Consider the following 25,994-nt stretch of genomic DNA (forward strand, 5'->3'; position numbering starts at 1 on the left):
TACACATTTCCGTTTATAAACAGAAACATATTAAGTGTGGCATTTGACATCAAGGCATTTTTTTTTTCTCTTTGATGCCAAATACAATTCATATTTGAAATATTTCAATTCCTAGTTTTGACCACAAGATGGAGAGGTAGTTTCAAATTGCAATTCTGAATGTAACACTTGATGGTTTTTGTGATAAAATTCTGTGGGGGTGTAAATCACTTCTGAGTTCAGCACAGTTAGAGAAAAATCTCCTGAAAGTTGATAAGGATTGAAAACTATCCAGTTGTTTCTTGACCAGTTGTATGGGCGCTGTGCTTTTAGGAATATCTTTCTGTTGAAAGTCTTGCAGCTTTAGTTTCTGTTTCACTCTGAGCAGGAAGCAGTTCCTGAGAGACTCGAAGCCAGCAGGTTCCCATTCACTCTCTGAAAAAGCAGTCTCCCTGTCCAGGAGAGAACACTCCAGGTTCAGGAGGGCGAAACGTGGACGGGAATCGAGAGGATGCTCCAGCATTCCAGGAATCCGGGATGTACCTCGTCGGAAGTCAAGACAGGGGTGAGTGAGAGTTGAGGCAGGAGCTCTGCCTCAGACTGTTGCAGACACCGAGGAACCGAGAGAGTTGAAACCCCCCTCCCCAGCTCCAAGGTCAGTGCAGCCTTCCCAGTGCCAGCCAGTGCCCCTGGAGGGAGGAAACGGGAATGCTGGCTGAGAGGAAACCCTGTTGCTGTTCACTGAACCCTTTACTAAGCAATGACTGTGGCCGGGGAGGGAGCTTTTTGAATTAATGTTGGCATCCATGGCCCAGTATGTCTTGCTATTCCCTAATTGCCCCTTGTAAAGATGGCGGAAGATGGCCATATTCAGCCATTGCAGTCCACGGGTGTGTGCTGTTGGGAGGGAATTGGACTCAGTGACACTGAAGGTTACCAACTCCACGTTGACACTGCCCTGGAGGCCTGACCATGTGAGCTGCCACCTCAGTGCCACCCCTGCCCCTCACCCCACCCTGGCGCATCCTCCATGGCTGAGGAGGTCGACTATTAACCAACTGGTGTCACCTTCATTCGAACTGAAACAACCTCTGGTTACTCCTAGTCATCTGCAACATTTGAAATGGTTAAAATGCAATTTTATTTTTCAATTTTCCTATGATGTTACTGAATGGTTTTGCTGTGAGTAAGTATCCTTAAGACCATCAGACAGAGGAGCAGAAACAGGCCATTCAGCCCACTGAGTCTGCTTTCCCGGTCAATGAGATCACGGCTGATCTGATCATCTTCAACTCCACTTTCCTGCCTTCTCTCTGTAATCTTTAATTCTCGTCCTGATTAAAAATCTGTCCGTCTCAGCCCTGAGAATCTACTTAACACACAACTCTGTGGCAAGGAATTCCACAGATACACTCCCCTCTGAGAGAAAAAAATCCTCCCTTATCTCTGTCTTAAATGTGCGATCCCTTATTCTGAAATGAAGCCTCCTGCTCTTTGACTCTCCCACAAAGGGAATCAACGTTTCCACATCCACCTCGTCAACTCCACTAAGAATCTTGATGAGGGGGTTTGTCTTATGAGGAAAGACTGAGAATGCTAGGCCAATAGAGTCACAGAGTCATAGAATCTTACAGCAGGGAAACAGACCCCTTGGTCCAACCAGTCCTTGCCGAACATAATCTCAAACTAAACTAGTCCCTCCCGTCCTACCGTATATCTATACAAGGAGAAAGTGAGGACTGCAGATGCTGGGGATCAGAGCTTAAAAATGTGTTGCTGGAAAAACGCAGCAGGTCAGGCAGCATCCAAGGAGCAGAAGAATCGACGTTTCGGGCATAAGCCCTTCTTCAGGAATTCCTGAAGGAGAGCTTATGCCCGAAACGTCGATTCTCCTGCTCCTTTGATGCTGCCTGACCTGCTGCGCTTTTCCAGCAACACATATCCCTACAAACCTTTCCTGTTCATGTACTTATCCAAATGTCTTTTAAACTGTTGGAGGTTAGACACATATGCAGGGGCATCATGGTGGCTCAGTGGTTAGCACTGCAGCCTCACCGCACCAGAGATCCCGGTTCAATTCCAACCTCGGGCGACTGTCTGTGTGGAGTTTGCACATTCTCCCCGTGTCTCTGTGGATTTTCTCCAGGTGCTCCGGTTTCCTCCCACCATCCAAAGATGTGCAGGTCAGGTGAATTGGCCATGCTAAATTGCCCCATAGTATCCAGGGATGTGCAGGCTAGGTGCATTATTTAGGGGAAATATAGAGTAATATGGGTCTGGGTTACTCTTTGGAGGCTCAGTGTGGACTTGTTGGGCCAAAGGGCCTGTTTCCAAACTGTAGGAATTCTCATTCTAAAATAGGAGACGTTCATTTGGTCCTTCAAGTCTCCTCCCCCGTTCGAGATAATCAAAGCTGATCATCCAACTCAGTCCCCTGTTCCTAATTTCTCTCTCACACCCTTTCACCCTCTGAATTATCGTGACTCATTTGTGAAAACATTCAATATTTTGGCCCCATTTGCTTATTGTGGTAGAGAATTCCACAGGCTCTCCATCCTCTGGGAGAAGACATTTCTCCTTATTTCAGTCCAAAATGGCCTACTGTTCTCCTTTGACTGTGACCGCTGGTTCTGGACTCCCTGGTCATCAGGAACATCCTCCCTATATTTGCCCTGTCCAATCCTGTTAGACTTTTTAATGAGGGGGGAGGTGTGGGCGCAAGGACCGCAATTTCCCCCCCGACGTGGTCGACGGTGCCCTCCACCGCATCTCCTCCACTTCCCGCTCCTCCGCCCTTGAGCCCCGCCCCTCCAACCGCCACCAGGACAGAACCCCACTGGTCCTCACCTACCACCCCACCAATCTCCATGTACAGCGCATCATCCGCCGTCACTTCCGCCACCTCCAAACAGACCCCAGCACCAAGGATATATTTCCCTCCCCTCCCCTATCAGCTTTCCGTAGAGACCACTCCCTCCGCGACTCCCTTGTCAGATCCACACCCCCCACCGACCCAACCACCACTCCCGGCACCTTCCCTTGCAACCGCAGGAGGTGCAACACTTGCGCCCACACCTCCCCCCTCACTTCTCTCCAAGGCCCCAGGGGAAACTTCCATATCCGCCACAGATTCACCTGCACCTCCACCCACATCATCTACTGCATCCGCTGCAGCCGGTGTGGCCTCCTCTATATTGGGGAGACAGGCCGCCTACTTGCGGAGCGATTCAGGGAGCACCTCTGGGCCACCCGGACGAACCAACCCAACCAACCTGTGGCACAGCATTTCAACTCCCCCTCCCACTCCACCGAGGATATGCAGGTCATTGGACTCATCCACCGCCAAACCACAACAACCCGACGGTCGGAGGAGGAGCGTCTTATCTTCCGACTGGGAACCCTCCAACCGCAGGGGATGAACTTGGACTTCACCAGTTTCTTCATCCCCCCTCCCCCCACCTTGTCTCAGCCGGATCCTTCCAGCCCGGCACCGCCTTCCTGACCTGCAGTCTTCTTCTTGACCTCTCCGCCTCCACCCTACTCCGACCTATCACCCTCACCTTGACCTCTTTCCACCTATCACATTTCCAACTCCCCTCCTCCAAGTCCCTCCTCCCTACCTTTTATCTTCTCCTGCTGAACACTCTCTGCTCATTCCTGAAGAAGGGCCTGTGCCCGAAACGTCGAATCTCCTGTTCCCTGGATGCTGCCTGACCTGCTGTGCTGTTCCAGCAATAAAGTTTCAACAATTCACCAGGCCTGCACATCTTTGGACTGTGGGAGGAAACCCATGCAGACACGGGGAGAATGTGCAAACTCCACATGCAGTCACCCAAGGCTGCAATTGAACCCGTGTCCCTGCTGTGAGGCAGCAGTGTTAACCACTCAGCCATTGTGCTGCCCTAAAGCGTTAGTGTTTGGAACTCTCTCCCCCAGTGAGGAGAGGAAGCTGGGCCTTTGAGGATATCTGAGGCTGAGTTCGACAGGATTCTGGTCCACAGCAGAGTTGAGGACTATGAGATGTAAGCAGAAATATTGAGGCACTGACACAGCATGCTCAAGGCCCAGGGCGTAGTGCTGCTCCTATTGCCAAGATTGGGAGAGCTGTCTCACAGACGAGGCAAGCAGCATCCTGACATAGTCATGCTCATGGAACCAGCCCTCACCGACAATATCCCAGACATCACCATCTCTGGATAGGTCCTGTCCCACCGCAGAGCTGGTGACCCGGGTACAATACTGGAGCCAGTTGCCCTCACTTAGAAATATATCACTGGTGTATTGAAATCTTGGGACTCCCTTCCTAAAAATAGTGGCAGTGTTCCTACATAGAAACTGAAAGGCCAATCAGCCCTTCGAGCCTGTTCTGCTTTCAATATGATCTTCTAATCCCCATACTTCATATACCAGAGTGGTTCAGGAAGACACCTTCTCCAGGACAACTAGGGACGGGCAAAGAATGCTTGCCCAGCCAGCGTCTCCCATGATTCATGAACAAATAAGTCAATAAACCTTAGGAAATGATGGCAATTCTCCTGCTCTGAAGTGACAGCCTAGAGTCACCTCCTAACTCCACAACATCTATCTACCATCTCCAAGGCACAAGTCAGGAGTGTGAGGGAGTACTCCCCTCTTGCCTAGATGAGTGCAGCTCGAGAAGCCTGACACCATCCAGGACAAAGCTCGATTGGCACCACATATACAAACATTCAATCCCTCCCCCACCGGCGCTCAGTAGCAGCAGTGTGTACTATCTACAAGATGCACTGCAGAAATTCACCAAAGATCCTTAGACAGCACCTTCCAAAGCCACGACCACTTCCATCCAGAGGGACAAGGGAAGCAGGTGCTTGGGAATGCTATCCCATGCAAGTTCCCCAGGAAGGCACTCACCACCCTGACTTAGAAATACATTGCCATTCCTTTAGTGTCGCTGGATCAAAGTCCTGAACTTCTCTCCCAAATGGCATTGTGGGTCAGCCCCCAGCAGGCGGACTGCAGCGGTTCAAGAAGGCAGCTCCCCACCACCTTCACAAGGGGCAATAAACACTGGCCCACCAGCAATGCCCAAATGGCACAAGTGGTTATAAGAAAGGAGCAGGGTGTTCTATCAGACCAGGGGCTGGTAGATCGCACCCAGTTGGACAGTCCAGAGGTCTGTCCCCTCCAGTCCTAAAACCTTTAAGACATTGAGGAAGTATTTAAACAGGCAATTACATAGCCAAGGCACATAGGAGTACAGGATAAGTAATGGAAAATGGGATTCAAACAGTTTGGTGGTTTCTTTGACTGGTGTCCTGTCGATGGGCCGAAGGGCCTTATTTATGCTATAGATTAGGCTGGCTATTGCTCAGGCTGGAATCCAGTGTTTCCAGCTCATCGGAGGAATACAGTAGCAAAATGAACAGGTTACTGTGATATTCGTTACAAACTGCAATGTATCAATAATGCTGGAATACACAGTAACAAACAGAAAGTATTGATGTAACTGTCCTGTGTTCCCCTGCACCATGACCTATAGTATTCCCTATTGTTGGCATCTTCCCATCTGTCATCACAGTGCCCACCCATTGGTGACATCCTCTGAGCATTGGTTTTCACACATACACCAATGGCTAGGTTGGTTCGCTCAGTTGGCTGGAAGGCTGGTTTGCAATGAAGAGTAATACCAACAGTGTGGCTGTGATGCCTTCTCACTCTCCCTCCCTATCTGAGGTGTGGAACTCACAAGTTAAACTCACCATTGCCTCTCATGTGGGACTATACACTGATGAGACCCAGTTCGACCTCACCACTGTCACGCTGTTTACTTGCCACCCAGTGGGGCATCAGCAGAAATGTCCTCAAACTAAATCTGAGATCAGTGGAGGGACAGGTAGTGGGATTACTGAGCTGGCGATCTCAGATGCCCAAGCTAATGTTCCTGGGGCATGGAGTCAGATCCCACTGTGACGGCTGGTGACATTGGAATAGCAATGAATTGCTGTAATAGCCAGGGAGAAATACCCCCTCAGCTCTGTCTTTAACGGAAGACTGCTTCCTTGGACAAAGTATAAGACTGTAAGATGGAGGAGCAGAATTAGGTCATTCAGCCCAAGGAGTCTGTTCTACCATTCACCTTTGGGCGGCACGGTGGCACAGTGGTTAGCACTGCTGCCTCACAGCACCAGAGACCTGAGTTCAATTCCCGCCTCAGGCGACTGACTGTGTGGAGTTTGCACATTGTCTGCGTGGGTTTCCTCCGGGTGCTCCGGTTTCCTCCCACAGTCCAAAGATGTGCAGGTCAGGTGAATCGGCCATGCTAAATTGCCCGTAGTGTTAGGTAAGGGGTAAATGTAGGGGTATGGGTGGGTTGCGCTTCGGCGGGGCGGTGTGGACTTGTTGGGCCGAAGGGCCTGTTTCCACACTGTAAGTAATCTAATCTAATCTAAAAAAAAACCTTCTCTCCATAGCCCTCAATCCACGAGCTAATCAAGAACCTATCTCTCTCCGCCTTAAGTACACTCAAGGCTTGGCCTTCACAGCCTTCTGTGGCAATGAGTTCCATAGATTCACACCCCCCACTCTTTGGCTGAAGAAAGTCTCCCCTTCATTCCAGTTCTCAACGATCGTAGCTTCTGCCTCACTCTGAGGCTGTGTCCTGGGGTCCTCATCTCTCCTACTAGTGGAAACAGCTCTTCCATGTCCACTCATGCAGGCCTCTCTGTAGTCGGTAAGTTTCAATCAGAACCCCCTGCCCCCATCCTTTTAAACTCTATCGTTAACAGACCTAGAGTCTTCAACCACTCCTCATATAACAAGTCCTACGTCCCTGGGATCATTCTTGTAAACCTCTCTGGACCCCTTCCAATACTAGCACATCCTTCCTGAGATGCTGGACAGAAAGCTGCTCACCATATTCCAAATGCAGTCTGACCAGAGCCTTATACAACCTCAGCAGTACATCCCTGCACTTGTGCACTAACCTTCTTGAAATGGATGCCAATATTGCAGATGCCTTTGTAAACACCATTTCAACATTAAGCTGCCCCTACATGTTTCAATCAGGTTACCTGTAGTAGAGTTATAGAGTCCTACAGCACAGACACAGGCCCTTCAGCCCAAACTGGTCCATACTGACCAAAAATGTCCATGCACACTAACCCATTTCCCTGCACTTGGCCCATATCCTTCTAAACCTTTCTTATCCATGCATTCGTCCAAATGCCTTTTAAATGTCAACCACTTCCATTGGCAGCTCATTCCATATGTGTACCACCCTCTGTGTAACAAAGTTGCTCCTCAGGTTCCCTTGTACTCTTTCCCCTCTAACCTTTAACTGATGCCCTCTAGTCCCCGATTCCCCAATCGTGGGAAAAAGACTGAGTGCATTTGCCCTATCCATGCCTCTCCTGATCTAATACACTCCTATCAAATCCCCCTCTCAGTCTATGCTCTCAAAAAAAAAATCCTAGCTTGTCCAACCTCTCCCTGTGACTCAGACCATTGAGTCCTGGCAACATCCTTGTAATTTTCTTCTGCACTCTTTCCAGTTTAATAATACACTTCCTACAGCAAGGTGACCAAAACTGAACACAATACTCCAAGTGCACCCTCACCAATGTCCTGTATAACTGCAACATAACTTCCCAACCTCTATACTCAGTGCCCTGACTGATGAAGGCCAGTGTGCTAAAATCCTTCTTCACTGACCTGTCTACCTGTGACTCCAATTTCACAGAACCATGAAGCTGAATTCCAAGATTCCTTTGTTCCACAACACTCCTCAAGGCCCTACCATTCACCATGAAACTCCTACCTTGATTTGACTTTCCAACATGGAAGACCTCACACTTATCTACATTAAACTCCCTTTGCCATTTCTCGGCCCACTTCCCCAGCTGATCAAGGTCCTGCTGTAATTTCTGATAACCTTCCTCACTGTTCACAATATCTCCTACTTTAGTGTCATCTGCAAGCTTACTTATCATGTCTTGTGCATTCTTATCCAAATCATTGATATGGATAACAAACAGTAGAGGGCTCAGCACTGACCCCTGATCACACTCATTCCTCTAAACCCCAGGGAGTGCAGTAATTTAATCAGTAATGTTCGGGCCCTCAGTGAGGTATTGACCATATGTTTTATACTGGGGAGGGAAGCCATGGACTGCAGGGAGATTTTAATGGGCTGGTCAGATGGATAGAAGTAATGGCAGGTACAACAAGACAACGCAGTACACAATAGAAGGTGGGAGATAGATACATGTATGGAATGAGCTGCCAGAGGAAGTGGTGGAGGCTGGTACAATTACAACATTTAAGAGGCATTTGGATGGGTATATGAATAGAAAGGGTTTGGAGGGATATGGGCCGGGTGCTGGCAGGTGGGACTAGATTGGGTTGGGATATCTGGTCGGCATGGACGGGTTGGACCGAAGGGTCTGTTTCCGTGATGTACATCTCTATAACTCTATAAGTGCACATCTGGAGCTGCTGGAGTGGGAGATGAGGTGGGGGCTAGAATCCAAACAGACTACTCCTCGCGTGTGTGTTTTCATTGGGGATAATGGTGGGGCATGAGGCGGAGGGGTGCATGTAAAATAAGGTGTGCACCCACCCATGGTCACCCCCCGCCCCCCCACCTAGAAGGTTGGCAGGCTACCCACCACAGGCACATATGTCCCTGGGAGGGGGAGTGGTGGGGGGAGAGGGGGTTTTGTACTGATACCCGTGATTGACCAGTATAGGGTGGAATTTAAGGCCAGCAAGTAAAGCTGGTGAAGGGACCTGGAATACAAGTCCTGACATCATTAACACTTCAAACGCAGTTCTGATTGTGGGGCTAGTGTCAGCCATCACTGGGCTAGTGCGCTAGACACCAGCACCCACTGTTCCAGGGATCATCACAACAGTTAAAGGTTTTATAACGTATGCAATGTTCTGCAATTTATCTGATTTTTAAGTTCAGGCCGGGAGAAAACCAGATTTCGGTCATGAACAAGAATAGTTATTTATGATAAGTAAACTCTAGCTTCAGGTAAATGGTTAGAAACTGTCAGCCTGTAATTGCCATAAATTAAAACTCTAATCCCCTTCTAAACTCCCCATTACACACACGCGGACAGGATACAAACAAGTCACGAATGATGGGAAAACTAGTCCGTTGCCTTTGCTCACAAGACCTGTTGAGTTCGTTCTTGCCCTGAAGCCTTTGAAGGTTTCTTCACAGCCTTCATTTTCCACTGGTTTGCAGGAGACACAGGGTGGCTGGTTCACATGCAAATGCTCTTGGACTTATCAATTAAAAGTCAAGCTTGCAGCAACTGCTGAAGGAAACATAAACTGTTTTTCTACACATCTGAAGTGGCTTAGTACAGAAAAGAGAGAGAGAGAGAGCTCCTCAGCTTGTTAGAGATCTGATCACTTCTCTTGATATCTAGTTCACTGGCCCAAGCTGTTCAGTTGCTTGAGAACAAATCACGTGGATATTGACAGGCAAAGGCCTTTAAAGGCCTGGTCACCAGTCCATAGACCAATCTGAATACAAAGTCCCTGGACTCCAGTTTGTCTGCACCCTACACTGCTTGTTCAAGGAGCTCCTTATACAATGTTTACCATGAGAGTCAGGTTATTGTTTTTCAAACCATATATTAATCCTCTAAAATAAATGTTCTTTCCACCAGTAGCACTGGTTTTGGACCCAGTTCTGTTATGGTGCCAGTCTGTACGCAGTGCCACTGGCTGTGCTGCTTGTTAGCTGGTGCTGCCCACACAGCTTTCAGCTACAATTCAAACCCACTCAGGAATGCACTTCCAGCGGTTGAAGAGTTAGAAACTGGGATAAGGACCTATTCAGCATATGATGGGCTGAATGGCCTCCTTCTGTTCAATGAATTTCTATGAGATTATGATTCAGATTTTGGTCACTGTTGCATCTCTTTAAGTGGTGTTTGATAACATCCTTTAAGATAGTTTACTGCAGTAAAGCCACTATATAAATGCACATTGGTATTATCAGTTGAGAAGCTCGGGTGTTGTTGTTGGTGCAGACCAGTTGATTCCTCTTGTTCCAGACCACGATAATGGCAGTGGAGTTCGATGGCGGGGTGGTGATTGGTTCTGATTCCCGTGTCTCTACTGGGTAAGTACTTCACATCGATACTCTCGTTCCCCCCCACCACCACCTCTGTCGGTGTCCTCCTCTTCTAGTCAGATAACCGGGCATCTGCATAGCACCGGATTCTCCCAAATGACTTCACAACCAACGGTGTGCTCTGGTGTGGGAACATGGCACTGGGTGCAGTAAGCTCCGACAAATTGCGAGGTGGTCAGTTTTAGCTGAGGGATTAAATTTCATCCTGAATCTCAGGTCAGGCCCTGATGTTCCACTGCCGTACAATTCCCTGAGAGATGCCAAGAGGACGAGCTCAACGGTTATCAAGGAGTGTGGAAAATCCGATTAGCCCTGATAGTATTAAATGGTGGAGAAGGCTTGATGGGCCAAATGGCCTGTTCTGAATTGGGCTCCAACTGAGAGGGTGCAGTATGGAGTCCCAGCCAAAGATCAGTATCTCTGACAGTGTTGGCACTCTGCACCCAACCTCTCCCCCACTCCCAGTCCCTCACTGCAGGTCAACTCAAATTTTTCACAGAGTGTGGGAGGCTCTGGCTGGGCCTAACTACCTGCCCACCCCTGACTGCCCTCGAACTGAGAGCTCAGCCATTTCAGACTGAGAGTCACCCACATTGCTGTGGGTCTGGAGTCACATGTAGACCAGTCCAGGCAAGGACTGAAATTAACTTCCTTAAAGGACATGAGTGAACCAGATCAGACTTTACAATTCATGGTCACCTTTCACATTGCCTCTGCCTTTCCCTAATATTCCCTCCCTCATTCCCTCCACAGTTCTCTCATTTTCCCTCCACCTTTCTAGCACCTTCCTCCCTCTTTCCCTCACGTTCCCTTCCTCATTACCCTGTGTTCTCTCCCTTTCCCTCATGTTCCCTCATTCATTCCCTTACTTACCCTTTTCATCTTTCCCTCACATTCCTCTCTCTTTCCCTCATATCCCCCCCCCGCCCCTCACGCTGCCTTTCTTTTTCCCTCCCGTTCGATGATGGGCTCAGGCCCCACTTGGTGAGTGACAGGGCGGGTCTCAGTCCAGGGCCTGACACAGAGCGGTGAGGAGACTGGCACGATGGGGACGACACGCACAGTGCAGCGAGCTGGGGAAGGAGCGGTTCCACTGAGCTGCTCAACATCAGCAACAGGTTTGACGGAGTGAGGGAGGAAAGTGTTCCAGAGAGTGGGAGGTGGGAAAACAGAGGGGTACAAAACTCTCAGGCAGAGGGACAACTCACTGGGATGTGGGAGTGAACTCTTTCGAAGGTAGTTGGATAAATACTGAGAAAGGAGACATTTATACGGCAACACATACGCACACAAAACAACTAACTGAACCGTTAGATCACTGTCATCCAATTTCTCACCTTATCCCTTCCATGGCTGTCTGTGCCCAGCTTACACCTCGGCTGGGTATATCTGCTGTCCCTTTACATTGTCCATCAGCAACCTCCTGGGCTGCTACATTGTGAAGTCCTGTGTTACTTAACCTCGCCTGCCCTCCATCCCTCCATCACTGATCCTCTCCTTGGCTCCATCCTGTCTCCTTTCCCCCATAACACCCCCTCCTCCATCCCTTGTCTCAAAACCTTTCCCATTTCCATCAGTTCTGATGAAAGATCGCTCCGAATGGATTTGGTATCCTGTTTTCCAGAGCAGGTTCACACAGCCTTCCAGGTCTGCAGCACAGGAAAAGACCCTTCGGCCCATCAAGTCTGCACCTGACCATTTCGCAGCACTTTGCCCATTGCCTTGGTATCACAAGTGCACAAGTTTTTAAATGTTATGAAGGTTTCTCCCTCTAGCACCCTTACAGACTGTGAGTTCCAGATTCCCACCATCCCATCATTCCTGGATGACGCACTTACTTTATGAAGAATTTTGGAACAGCTTAGGCTGATATCCATTGGCAACTGAAAGCATCAGAGGTGATCTTATTGAAATGTGGGAGATCTTGTGGGAACTGGATATTTCCCCATGGTTGAGGGGAGGACGAGGAGACATTGTTTAAAAACAAGAGATCTCCCCGATAACACAAAGAAGAGGAGAACTTTTATCTCTTGGAGAATGTCGTCCGCTTAAAAATAATGATGGCTGGGATTTCAACATGCCCTTCGAGACCAGGTTAGGTCGACTCTTGCCTGACAAGGAAACTAAAGGTTAAGGAGGGCGTGGAACTGAGACCCAATCTAATCAGCTACGGTCTTATAGAACTACAGAATGGGTTCGAAGGGCCGAGTGGCCTACTCCTGCTCAGAAGCCTCACGATGCTACGTTACGGTCCTGAAACATTCACCTCGTTTTTTTTTCTCTCTCTACAGACCCTTTTCCAAAGCCTTATTTAAAATACAACTGCTATTTATCATGCCCAGGGCTACAGGAGAAGGGCAGGGGAAAGGGCTTGACAGGAACAATATGTCAAAGAGGCAACGCAGGCCTGATACACAGGATGGCCAGCCCCCCTCTCTCTCTCTCTCTCTCTCTTTCTCTTTCTCTCCCTCGGAGTCTAAGCTTGGTCCCTCAGCCTGGGGGAGATCCTGCTTTGCTTTGCTGACTCTGCAATGACTTGTTTGAAACATCGAAGACCCTCATGGGGTTTTGACAGGGACACGGTGGAGAGGATGTTTCCCTGGGGGGGCTCACTGTTTAACCACAAATACCATTTAACACAATGAGAAGGGGCCTTTTTCTCCAGTGGTTGAGAGGTTTTGGATCTCTCTTCCTGCAATAAAAAAGCGGGGTGGAAGTTGAAGCCCTTGAATATCTTTAAGGTACAGCTGGTTGGATTCGTGTTAAACAAGGGGGTTGAAAGGGTATCGGGAATAGGTGGGAATGTGGATTGGAGTTGACAATCAGAGCAAAGAGTCTGGTGCTAGAAAAGCACAGCATCCGAGGAGCAGGAGAATCGATGCTTCAGGCAAAAGCCCTTCATCAGGAATTCTGATGCATTCTGCATTCCCGATGAAGGGGCTTTTGCCCCGAAACGTCGATTTTTCCTGCTGCTCGGATGCTGCCTGACCTGCTGTGCTTTTCCAGTACCACACACTCATCTCGAATCCCCAGCATCTGCAGTCCTCGCTTTAACCTTGACATCGGAGCAGCTGGACCACAGGAGCAGGTTTGATGGTCTGATTGGCAGTTCCTTGTTTGCCGTGACTCGAGGGGAAGTGGGAAGGGATTCCTGGCTGGCTGTCTATGATGGTGGAGACTGTAAAAACACCCTCTCTGAGGGAGAGGCCTGAAACAGTATTAACTCTGGACTACATTCACAGAAGCATAGAAAACAGGAACAGGGTAAGCTCAGGAGCTGGAATATGGCCTTGTGGGATTATCACTTGACTATTAATCTAGAGCCTTTGTTATATCCTGAGGACCCAGGTCCAAATCCCACTGTGGCAGATGGTGGAGTTTTAATTCAAGGAAAAAAAAAATCTGGAATTAAAAGTCTAATAATAAAGATGAACCCAATGTCAATTGCTGGAAAAAAGCCCATCTGGTTCACTAATATCCTTTAGGAAAGGAATCTGCCTTCCTTATCTGGTCTGGCCTACATGTGACTCCAGACCCACAGCAATGTGGTTAACTCTTAACTGCCCTCTGGGTAATAAATGCTGGCCCAGCCAGAGATATCTGCATCCTGTAAAATAAAAGTCAGTCCTTTGAATCTGATCATCCAACTCAATCCCCTGTTCCTGCTTTCTCCCCGTTAACTATTCTGGGGGTAGGGTGAGGCTTGGGGGCACTGCCATGCTTTGGGGGAAGTGGCCAGGGTGGGTCGAAATCTGCCCTCACCATGCAGTCCCCAGACAACGATCCAGGGTCAGCTTTTATACTGAGCTCCGAGATTGCAATCGAACAAGTGGCTGGGTTTCAGTGCGAGTCTGTGCCAGCCTGTGCCATCTGCTCACACAGTCTCCTTGCTGTTGGGTAGTTGAGGGGGTGGGGGAAGTCAGGCACTGCCCTGGGGGTTAGAGGAGGTTGACGATGTTTCCTGTGTGCCCACAGAGAGGCGATCTGTAACCGTGTGATGAATAAGCTCTCCCCGCTGCACGATCGGATTTACTGTGCCCTGTCAGGTTCAGCTGCTGATGCCCAGGCTATCGCCGATTCCGTCAACTACCAGCTGGAATTACACAGGTAGCGATCTCTGCCGTTTCTTCATCGAACCGACTGCTCACACATTCAGCTCCAGGTCAAACATGGTTTTTATATTTTGACAGAGACTGCTACAGCAATGCAATTACAACTTCCTAAACATCCCCACTGGTACCAGCAGAGATTCCCACAGGGACCAGTAGACACTCCCCATTGGAACGGGAGACTCACCACTGGGACCAGGGACTCCCCAGTTAGACCAGAGACTCCCCAATGAGACCAGAGACTCCCCACTGGGGCCAGAGACTCCCCAGTGAGACCAGAGACTCCCCAGTGAGACCAGAGACTCCCCACTGGGGCCAGAGACTCCCCAGTGAGACCAGAGACTCCCCAGTGAGACCAGAGACTCCCCACTGGGGCCAGAGACTCCCCAATGAGACCAGAGACTCCCCACTGGGGCCAGAGACTCCCCAGTGAGACCAGAGACTCCACACTGGGACCAGGGACTCCCCAGTGAGACCAGAGACTCCCCACTGGGACCAGGGACTCCCCAGTGAGACCAGAGACTCCCCACTGGGACCAGGGACTCCCCAGTGAGACCAGAGACTCCCCACTGGGACCAGGGACTCCCCAGTGAGACCAGAGACTCCCCACTGGGACCAGAGACTCCCCAGTGAGACCAGAGACTCCCCACTGGGGCCAGAGACTCCCCAGTGAGACCAGAGACTCCCCACTGGGACCAGGGACTCCCCAGTGAGACCAGAGACTCCCCACTGGGACCAGAGACTCCCCAGTGAGACCAGAGACTCCCCAGTGAGACCAGAGGCTCCCCACTGGGACCAGAGACTCCCCAGTGAGACCAGAGACTCCCCAGTGGTCCCAGAGACAGCCCAGTGAGACCAGAGATTTACCACCAGGACTCGCAAAAATTCCACTCTAGGACCAGCAGAGATTTCTACTGGTACCCCCAAAGGCTCCCTAGTGGGACCAGCAGAGACTCCCCACTATGACCAAGGATTCCCCACTGGGACCAGCAGGGATTCCCACAGGCACCTGCAGAGATTCCCGACTGGAACTGGCAGCGACTTTCCACTGGGACCAGCAGAAATTCTCCGCTGAGCCCAAGGATTTCTCTCTACCACCAGCAGATATTCCCCACTGGGACCAAAGATTTCCCACTGGGACCAGCAGAGACCCTCCACAGGGACCAGCAAACATTTCTCACTGACCAGCATCCAGTAGGCTCCTGTATGTTTACAGGGTGGGGGGGTTGCGGGTATAAGGGTGAGTCCTTGGCCCCGGGCTGGTGTGAACAAGGCGGGATGGGGGTGGGGGGCTGTGATTCCTAGTGTAACTCTCACAGCAGACACAGCAAGCAGCTCTCTATGCCTTGGCTGAACAAGATGTGCTCCTTTCTGTCCTTCAGCATTGAGACTGGAGATGCCCCATTGGTGCGAGCTGCAGCCTCCATCGTTAAGAACATCAGCTACAAGTACAAGGAGGAGCTGTCAGCTCACCTGATCGTCGCTGGTTGGGACAGGAAGAAGAAGGGACAGGTACCTGGGCATGAACCACACTTACGGGTCTCCCACTGCCACCAGCCTTTCTCCTTTGGACAAGCCACAGTGGTTTCGATCTCGTAATTAATAAACAAGGAAGTGCTCCATCCTCCATTTGAAAATCCCAGAGAAAATGCAGTACAATTTCTGAACGACACATTCTGGTCTGGCTTCAACTGTATAGCTCAGATCCGCACTCCGGTTCATTTCCCACTAATCCTGCTTTTCTTTGACCCTAAGACCATAAGACATTGGAGCAGAAATTAGGCCAATCAGCCCATCGACTCTGCTCCACCATTCAATCTTGGCTGATAGGTTTCGCAGAGGAGAAAGTGAGGACTGCAGATGCTGGAGATCAGAGCTGAAAATGTGTTGCTAGAAAAGCACAGCAGGTCAGGCAGCATCCAAGGAGCAGGAGAATCGACGTTTCGGGCGTGAGCTTTATCTTTCCTGAAAAAGGGCTCATGCCCGAAACATCGATTCTCCTGCTCCTTGGATGCTGCCTGACCTGATAGGTTTCGCAACCCCATTCTCCCACCTTCTCCTCATAACCTTTGAATCCCGTTGATACTCAAGAACCTATCTGTCTCAGTCCTAAATATACTCAATGACCTGGCCTTTACAGCCTTCTGTGGCAATTAATTCCATAGACTCCCCACTCTCTGGCTGAAGACGTTTCTCCTTATCTCCTTTTTAAAATGTCTTCCCTTTACTCTAAGGCTGTGCCCTTGGTTACTAGTCTCTCCTACCAATGGGAACATCTTCCCAACATCCACTCTGTCAAGGCCATTCAGTATTCTGCATGTTTCTATTAGATCCCCTCTCAGCCTTCTCAACGCCATTGAGTATAGACCCAGAGTCCTCAAACCTTCCTCGTATGTTAAGCTTTTCAGTCCTGGGACCCTTCTCATGAACCTACTCTGAACACGCTCCAGGGCCAGTATATCCTTCCTGAGATATGGGGCCCAAAACTGCACACAATATTCCAAATGTGGTCTGACCAGAGTCTTATAGAGCCTCAGAAGTACATCCCTGCATTTGTATTCAAATCCTTTCAAAATAAATGCCATCATTGCATTTACCTCCCTAACTACAAACTTAACCTGTAAGTTTATCTTGAGAGTATCCTGGACTAGAACTTCCTTTGCACTTCAGATTTCTGAATCTTCTCCCTATTTAGAAAACAGTCCATGTCTCTATTCTTCCTACCAAAGCGCATAACCTCACACTTTCCCATGTTGTGCTCCATCTGCCACTTCTTTGCCCACTCTCCTAACCTGTCCAAATCCTTCAGCAGCCTCCCCGCCTCCTCAATGCTACCTGTCCCTCTAATGCCCTCAGTTCCTTCATCTAGATCATTAATGTATAAAGTGAAAAGTTATGGCCCCAACATTGACCCTTGCAGAACACCACTCGTCAGCAGCTGCCATCCTGAGAAGGACTCTTTAATCCCCACTCGACACTTTCTGCCAGACAGCCAAGCGTCCATCCATGCTAGCACCTAGCCTCTAACACCATGGGCCCTTATCTTACTCAGTAGCTTCCTGTGCAGCACATTGTCAAAGGCTTTCTTGAAGTCCAGGTAGATACCATCCATTGGCTCTCCTTGGTCATGCTCATTACTTCCTCAAAGAATTCTCGTAGACTTGTCAGGCATGACCTCCCCTTGATGAAACCCAGCTGACTTTTGCCTTATGTTGTAGAGAGGGAGTTTTAAAACTCAGTGGTCGCCCGCTGAGATGGGGAAACAGATTTTCTCTCTCAGAGGGTTGGGAGACTTTGGAATTATCTTCCTCAAAAGGCAGTGGGTTATCTTTACTTATTTGTTATGGCAGAGGTAGATCGATTCTCGATGACGAAGGGGATGAAAGATGCAGTAATGTAGAGCTAAAGTTAAAATCAGATCAGCCACAATCTTATCGAATGGCAGAACAGGTTGAAGTGGCCAAGCGGCCTACACGCGTTCAATGCTGAAATGTTTCTGAGCTCCAGGTTTTGAGCAAGTCAGCAATGTTGTGGTGCTGTCACTGGATTGGTCATCCAGAGACCCAGGCTAATGGTGTGTGGACACAGGTTCAAATCCCGCCATTTTATATCTCGACCTTAGGCCGAAGGTATGGGGAGAAAGTGGAAACAGATTCCCTGAATGGATACCCAATTGTGATAGTATTGAATGGCAGAGCGGGCTGAATGGCCGACTGTTTTCCACGTTTTCAGACAGCGGGTAGGATTTAATTTCAAATGAATACCCACTTGGAACACGCACGAAGCAGTGATGGTGACCAGGAACCTATCGCTAGATGGTTGCCAAAACTCACGTGTCCTCCAGGGAAGGACGTTTGCTGCCCCAAGCCTTCACGTGACTCCAGTGACATGGTTGACCCTCAACTGCCCGCTGAACTGTCCAGCCAGCCTTTCAGTTCAAGGGCAGTTCGGGATGGGCCTCCAATGCCAGCAACATCCACACTGCCATAGAAAAGCTCAGGCCGGGAAGAGGATGGAAGGTGTGCCTGAAACTGGTGGATTACCGATGTGTAAGTCCCTCAGATACACCGACGGAAGGTGAAAAGAGCGGGAGAGTTTAAACTCAGCCGCAATCAGGTGGGAACCACTGCCTCTTCATGGTGGAAGACTCCACATGCAGGTTCTTGCCATCAATAAGTGTCACCTTTCATCTGAAGGAAAAGCAGGCATCCAGGTTCAGCGGGTGACAGGGAAGGCAGAAGTAATGTTGGCTTTTGTTTCTAAGGGAATCTATGGTGGCTTGGTGGTTAGCACTGCTGCCTGACAGCACCAAGGTCCCAGGTTCGATTCCAGTTTCAGGAAGACTGTCTGTGTGGAGTATGCATATTCTCCCTGTGTCTGCGTGGGCTTGCTCTGGTATCCTCCCACAGTCCAAACATGTACAGGGCAGGTGAATTGGCTATGCTAAATTAGGTGCATTAGTCATGGGTAAGTGTGGGGAATGGGTCTGGGTGGGTATGGACTGGTTGGGCTGAAGGGCTTGTTTCCACACTGTAGGGAATCTAATCTAAGGAATGGTGTATAAAAATAGGAAGGTTTTGCTGAAACTATACAAGCTACAAGACAGACCACAGCGGGAATACTGTCAACAGTTTTGGTCTCCTTCACCAAGGCAAGATGATTCACTCGGCTAATCCCAGGTATGGAAGGACTGTCTCATCAGGAGAAGTGGAGTTGACTAGACCTGTACTCATTGGAATTTACAAAAATGACAGGCAAAATGACTTGAAATATCTTCGAAGACTTTACAGGGGAGATACGGAGAGACTGTTTCCCCTTGTGGGAGAGTCCAGGACCAGAGCATATAATCTCAGAATAAGGGATCGCACATTTATGATAGAAATGAGGAGAAATTACTTCTCTCCAGAGACGAGTGAATCTGTGGAATTCTCTTCTGTGAGGGTGGGTCAGTGAGTATATTCAGGGCTGAGATAGAGAGATTTTTACTCAGTATTGTTGCCGGGGAGAATACTGAGATGCAGGCTATTGGACCAGATGGGATTGAGCTGCATAAGGAGGAGGTGTGAGCAATTCTAGAAAGTGTGAAAATAGAGAAAGCTCCTGGGCCAGATGGGATTTATCCTAGGATTCTCTGGGAAGCCAGAGAGGAGATTGCAGAGCCTTTGGCTTTGATCTTCATGTTGTCATTATCTACAGGAATAGTGCCAGAGACTGGAGGATAGCAACTGTTGTTCCCTTGTTCAAAAAGGGAAGTAGAGACAGCCCTGGAAATTATAGACCAGTCAGCCTTACTTCGATTGTAGGTAAAGTGTTGGAAAGGATTATAAGAGGTAGGATTTATAATCATCTAGAGAGGAATAATTTGATTAGGGATAGTCAACATGGTCAACTTGGAGTGCAGGTTCATAGCTCCTTGAAAGTGGAGTTGCAGGTAGATAGGATAGTGTAGAAGGTGTTTGGTATGCTTTCCTCTATTGGTCAGAGTATTGAGTACAGGAGTTGGGAGGTCATGTTGCGGCTGTACAGGACATTGGTTAGGCCACTGTTGGAATATTGTGTGCAATTCTGGTCGCCTTCCTATCGGAAAGATGTTGTGAAACTTGAAAGGGTTAAGAAAAGATTAACAAGGATGTTGCCAGGGCTGGAGGGTTTGAGCTGTAGGGAGAGTTTGAACAGGCTGGGGCTGTTTTCCCTGGAGCGTCGGAGGCTGAGGGGTGACCTTATAGAGGTTTACAAAATTATGAGGGGCTGGATAGGATAAAGAGGCAAAGTCTTTTCCCTAGTGTTGGGGAGTCCAGAACTAGGACATAGGTTTAGGGTGAGAGGGGAAAGATATAAAAGAGAGCTAAGGGGCAACCTTTTCACACAGAGGGTGGTACGTGTATGGAATGAGCTGCCAGAGGAAGTGGTGGAGGCTGGTACAATTGCAACATTTAAGAGGCATTTGGATGGGTATATGAATAGGAAGGGTTTGGAGGGATATGGGCCTGGTGCTGGCAGGAGGGACTAGATTGGTTTGGGATATCTGGTCGGCATGGACGGGTTGGACCGAAGGGTCTGTTTCCATGCTGTACATATCTATGCCTCTATGATTCTAAAAGGCTATTTTCAGCTTTTCCAGCAACACATTTTTTAGCTCTGCTCTCCACCATCTGCATTCCTCACTCTCTCCTAAAAGGAGGATGATCCAATCAGCCATGATCACGCTGAATGGCAGAGCAGACTGGATGGGCTGAATGGCCTGTTGCTGCTCCTCTATCCTCAAATACCTTTTAAAAATTAATATAATACATTTACTTCATTACTCTCATCACCTTTCCTGCCTGTCCATCAAAAGAAATCGGAATTCACAAAACATATTTTTGTCTTGAACAACTATTTTGAAGTGTTACTGAGCTGTGCTGTCCCCACTCCCAATCCAGGTCTATGCGACTCTTGGAGGGATGATTATCCGACAGCCATTCTCTGTCGGGGGCTCAGGGAGCATTTACATTTATGGATACGTCGATGCTGCATACAAAGAAGGGATGAGCAAGGACGAGTGCCTGGCGTTTGTAACTAACGGTGAGAACACACAGCGCGACTGGGGTTAACAACAAAAATGATTAGTAGCACAGAAATCGAGTATCACTTAAAGTAAAAGATATTTTCTCAGTATCGGATTTTCTCACAAGTTGTCCAGATGAGTGCATGACAAAAGACTTTCATGAATAGTTTTAGCAATAGTCAATATTGCTTGTATCAGGCGGCACGGTGGCTCAGGGGTTAGCACTGCTGCCTCACAGCACCAGTATCCCAGGTTCAATTCCAGCCTCGGGTGACTGTCTGTGTGGAGTTTGCACATTCTCCCCGTGTCTGCGTGGGTTTCCTCCGGGTGCTCTGGCTTCCTCCCATAGTCCAAAGGTGAATTGGCCACGCTAAATTGCCCCGTAGTGTTAGGTGTAGGGGAATGGGTCTGGGTTGGTTGGGCTGAATGGCCTGTTCCCATGCTTTAGGGAATAAATCCCACTCCATTTTCAAAGCTGCAGATTGGAGTAAAACTCAAAACATTTTGGAATATTTTGTCCTTATTACCTGAACAGAGTTTCCCTCTGAGGCTGGTTTCTCGCAGTGCAATCCCTAATCTGCTCTTTGACCCTGTCAATTCCTGTACCTTTCTCAGCACTCGTTCAAAGCTGTCTCTATCACGTCCTGTCGATGACACGCTGTCAATAAATTGCTGTCACCTCCCTGTTTCCGAAGCTCCTGTTGACCTCACTGTGGAAGGGGCGGATGCAGCCAAGGGATATCCAGATCCTGGATTGAGCTGCTGCTCAGTAGGTAACACCGCTGTCTCTGCAGTCACCTCAGGGGCTGAACTCTGATTGCCAGTGCTGAAGGAGTGCTGCACTGTCTGAAGAGCTGAGATATTAAACCAAGACCCCTCCCCCCAACTACCTCTCAGCTGGAGGTTAAGGATGCCAGGGCAAGATTTCCAATCCCTTGCCCACGATTTCCACCTCCTTTATAATCAGATTGACAGTGCCAGAAGGACGAGCTGGCTGTGCCCACAGTGACTGCAATATTTCCAACAAGAGCCATTTAACTGGGGGTAAAGCGCTCTGCTTAACATGCTGTGGTTGGGCAAGGCAATATGCAAATGCTTTCGTTTCTTTCCGTTTGATGAACAAAGTGCATTGGAATATTGCAAACCCTGCCACATCCCACAGATCGCTCCCCACCCTGCTCCACTATTCAACCTCCCAATGTGCCATTCCAACTCAAGGAAGGGCTTGATTCACATAAGGGAACAAAGGTTTTTGAGGCCCGGGGGAGCCTTTGGGAGCTTCATTTCAAACCGTCCGTGCGTGGCTTAACCTTCACGGAGACCGACGGGGCCCCATGTCCCAGATCTGGATCCTGTTGAACTCTCGGAAACCTTGTCCATCCACCTCTGGCTCTGTGAGCCAAATGAACAGCTGGTGGGACCCGGAGCCTCAGGGGAGTTCCTCAGGATATCGTACAGGAGACAGGACAAGCAGGGAACAGGTAGCTATCCATTCCCTGTCAAACCACAGGGCGGTCTCTCAGCAAAAGGCTCCTAACCTCAGGGGCATGATGCAGGGTATCACACTCTCTGGTCTGGTCTGATTGCACTGTCTCACTGTATCACAGCGATTACACTGGGATTGTCACTGACCGCACTGTCCGTCTGTATTACAGAGATTACACTGGGATTGTCACTGACCGCACTGTCCGTCTGTATTACAGCGATTACACTGGGATTGTCACTGACCGCACTGTCCCTCTGTATTACAGCTATTACACAGGGATTGTCACTGACTGCACTGTCCCTCTGTATTACAGCGATTACACTGGGATTGTCACTGACCGCACTGTCCCTCTGTATTACAGCGATTACACAGGGATTGTCACTGATCACACTGTCCCTCTGTATTACAGCGATTACACTGGGATTGTCACTGACCGCACTGTCCGTCTGTATTACAGCGATTACACTGGGATTGTCACTGACCGCACTGTCCGTCTGTATTACAGCGATTACACTGGGATTGTCACTGACCGCACTGTCCCTCTGTATTACAGCTATTACACAGGGATTGTCACTGACTGCACTGTCCCTCTGTATTACAGCGATTACACTGGGATTGTCACTGACTGCACTGTCCCTCTGTATTACAGCGATTACACTGGGATTCTCACTGACCGCACTGTCCGTCTGTATTACAGCGATTACACTGGGATTGTCACTGACTGCACTGTCCCTCTGTATTACAGCGATTACACAGGGATTGTCACTGACTGCACTGTCCCTCTGTATTACAGCGATTACACTGGGATTGTCACTGACCGCACTGTCCCTCTGTATTACAGCGATTACACTGGGATTGTCACTGACCACACTGTCCCTCTGTATTACAGCGATTACACTGGGATTGTCACTGACCACACTGTCCCTCTGCATTACAGCGATTACACTGGGATTGTCACTGACCACACTGTCCCTCTGTATTACAGCGATTACACAGGGATTGTCACTGACTGCACTGTCCCTCTGTATTACAGCGATTACACTGGGATTGTCACTGACCGCACTGTCCCTCTGTATTACAGAGATTACACTGGGATTGTCACTGACCGCACTGTCCCTCTGTATTACAGCGATTACACTGGGATTGTCACTGACCGCACTGTCCCTCTGTATTACAGCGATTACACTGGGATTCTCACTGACCGCACTGTCCCTCTGTATTGCAGTGATTACACTGGGATTGTCACTGACCGCACTGTCCCTCTGTATTACAGCGATTACACTGGGATTGTCACTGACCACACTGTCCCTCTGCATTACAGAGATTACACTGGGATTGTCACTGACCGCACTGTCCCTCTGTATTACAGCGATTACACAGGGATTGTCACTGACCGCACTGTCCCTCTGCATTACAGCGATTACACTGGGATTGTCACTGACCGCACTGTCCCTCTGTATTACAGCGATTACACAGGGATTGTCACTGACCGCACTGTCCCTCTGTATTACAGCGATTACACTGGGATTGTCACTGACCGCACTGTCCCTCTGTATTACAGCGATTACACTGGGATTGTCACTGACCTCACTGTCCCTCTGTATTACAGAGATTACACTGGGATTGTCACTGACCACACTGTCCCTCTGTATTACAGCGATTACACTGGGATTGTCACTGACCACACTGTCCCTCTGTATTGCAGCAATTACACTGGGATTGTCACTGACCGCACTGTCCCTCTGTATTACAGCGATTACACTGGGATTGTCACTGACCGCACTGTCCCTCTGCATTACAGAGATTACACAGGGATTGTCACTGACCACACTGTCCCTCTGTATTGCAGCGATTACACTGGGATTGTCACTGACCGCACTGTCCCTCTGTATTACAGCGATTACACTGGGATTGTCACTGACCGCACTGTCCCTCTGTATTACAGCGATTACCCTGGGATTGTCACTGACCACACTGTCCCTCTGTATTACAGCGATTACCCTGGGATTGTCACTGACCACACTGTCCCTCTATTACAGCGATTACACTGGGATTGTCACTGACCGCACTGTCCCTCTGTATTACAGCGATTACCCTGGGATTGTCACTGACCACACTGTCCCTCTGTATTACAGCGATTACACTGGGATTGTCACTGACCACACTGTCCCTCTGTATTACAGAGATTACACAGGGATTGTCACTGACCACACTGTCCCTCTGTATTACAGCGATTACACTGGGATTGTCACTGACCACACTGTCCCTCTATTACAGCGATTACACTGGGATTGTCACTGACCACACTGTCCCTCTGTATCACAGCGATTACACTGGGATTGTCACTGACCACACTGTCCCTCTGTATTACAGCGATTACACTGGGATTGTCACTGAACACACTGTCCCTCTGTATTACAGAGATTACACTGGGATTGTCACTGAACACACTGTCCCTCTGTATTACAGAGATTACACTGGGATTGTCACTGACCGCACTGTCCCTCTGTATTACAGCGATTACACAGGGATTGTCACTGACCGCACTGTCCCTCTGTATTACAGCGATTACACTGGGATTGTCACTGACCGCACTGTCCCTCTGTATTACAGCGATTACACTGGGATTGTCACTGACCGCACTGTCCCTCTGTATTACAGCGATTACACTGGGATTGTCACTGACCACACTGTCCCTCTGTATTACAGCAATTTCACTGGCTATCGGGAGAGACGGGTCGAGTGGAGGAGTGGTGTACCTTACAACGATCACGGAGAAAGGCACTGAACACAATATCATTCCTGGCAACAAGTTGCCAGCATTCCATGATGAATGACACTATGTATCTTCCACTCCTCAATAAATTCCTGCTGCTCTCGAAGCCCAGCATCCTCATTCATTGGAACAGGAGTCGAGTATTCAGACCATCGAGCCTTGCAGTGCTTTCAGGTCACCACACAATAGTAAGGACGGGATTGTACAGGAGAGGGTGCGGAGGGAGTCACCAGAGGGGATTGTACAGGAGAGGGTGTAGAGGGAGTCACCAGATGGGATTGTACAGAAGAGGGTGTAGAGGGAGTCACCAGAGGGGATTGTACGGGAGAGGGTGTAGAGGGAGTCACCAGAGGGGATTGTACAGGAAAGGGTGTAGAGGAAGTCACCAGATGGGATTGTACGGGAGAGGGTGTAGAGGGAGTCACCAGATGGAATTGTACAGGAAAGGGTGTAGAGGGAGTCACCAGAGGGGATTGTACAGAAGAGGGTGTAGAGGAAGTCACCAGATGGGATTGTACGGGAGAGGGTGTAGAGGGAGTCACCAGATGGGATTGTACAGAAGAGGGTGTAGAGGAAGTCACCAGATGGGATTGTACGGGAGAGGGTGTAGAGGGAGTCACCAGATGGAATTGTACAGGAAAGGGTGTAGAGGGAGTCACCAGAGGGGATTGTACAGAAGAGGGTGTAGAGGAAGTCACCAGATGGGATTGTACGGGAGAGGGTGTAGAGGGAGTCACCAGATGGAATTGTACAGGAAAGGGTGTAGAGGGAGTCACCAGATGGGATGTACAGGAGAGGGTGTAGAGGGAGTCACCAGTTGGGATTGTACGGGAGAGGGTGTAGAGGGAGTCACCAGATGGGATTGTACGGGAGAGGGTGTAGAGGGAGTCACCAGATGGGATTGTACGGGAGAGGGTGCAGAGGGAGTCACCAGATGGGATTGTACAGGAGAGGGTGTAGAG

At 49.2% G+C, this 25,994-nt stretch overlaps 1 protein-coding gene across 1 annotated transcript; it reads left to right on the forward strand.

Moving 5' to 3' along the window:
* The first annotated feature begins 222 nt into the window (after window positions 1-222).
* On the forward strand, window positions 223-25,138 carry psmb9a (proteasome 20S subunit beta 9a). Its single transcript, XM_043677902.2, has 6 exons — window positions 223-544; window positions 10,035-10,102; window positions 14,090-14,221; window positions 15,606-15,735; window positions 20,646-20,787; window positions 24,966-25,138. The coding sequence occupies exons 1-6, from the start codon at window positions 491-493 to the stop codon at window positions 25,091-25,093; spliced, it is 654 nt and encodes a 217-aa protein (XP_043533837.2). The 5' UTR covers window positions 223-490; the 3' UTR covers window positions 25,094-25,138.
* Window positions 25,139-25,994: the final 856 nt, after the last annotated feature.

This window comes from Chiloscyllium plagiosum, unplaced genomic scaffold, assembly GCF_037043375.1.
Source record: "Chiloscyllium plagiosum isolate Xiang-an unplaced genomic scaffold, Cpla_swu_hap1 HiC_scaffold_35, whole genome shotgun sequence".
In the NCBI taxonomy this organism is placed as follows: Eukaryota; Metazoa; Chordata; class Chondrichthyes; order Orectolobiformes; family Hemiscylliidae; genus Chiloscyllium; species Chiloscyllium plagiosum.

What these genes read in the sequence shown, in the direction of transcription:
- psmb9a (XM_043677902.2), top strand. Translation starts at nt 491, where the DNA reads ATGCTCCAGCATTCCAGGAATCCGGGATGTACCTCGTCGGAAGTCAAG. An exon ending in GATTCCCGTGTCTCTACTGG is followed by an intron (nt 10,103 to 14,089) that starts GTAAGTACTTCA and finishes GTGTGCCCACAG; the next exon opens with AGAGGCGATCTGTAACCGTG. An exon ending in TACCAGCTGGAATTACACAG is followed by an intron (nt 14,222 to 15,605) that starts GTAGCGATCTCT and finishes TCTGTCCTTCAG; the next exon opens with CATTGAGACTGGAGATGCCC.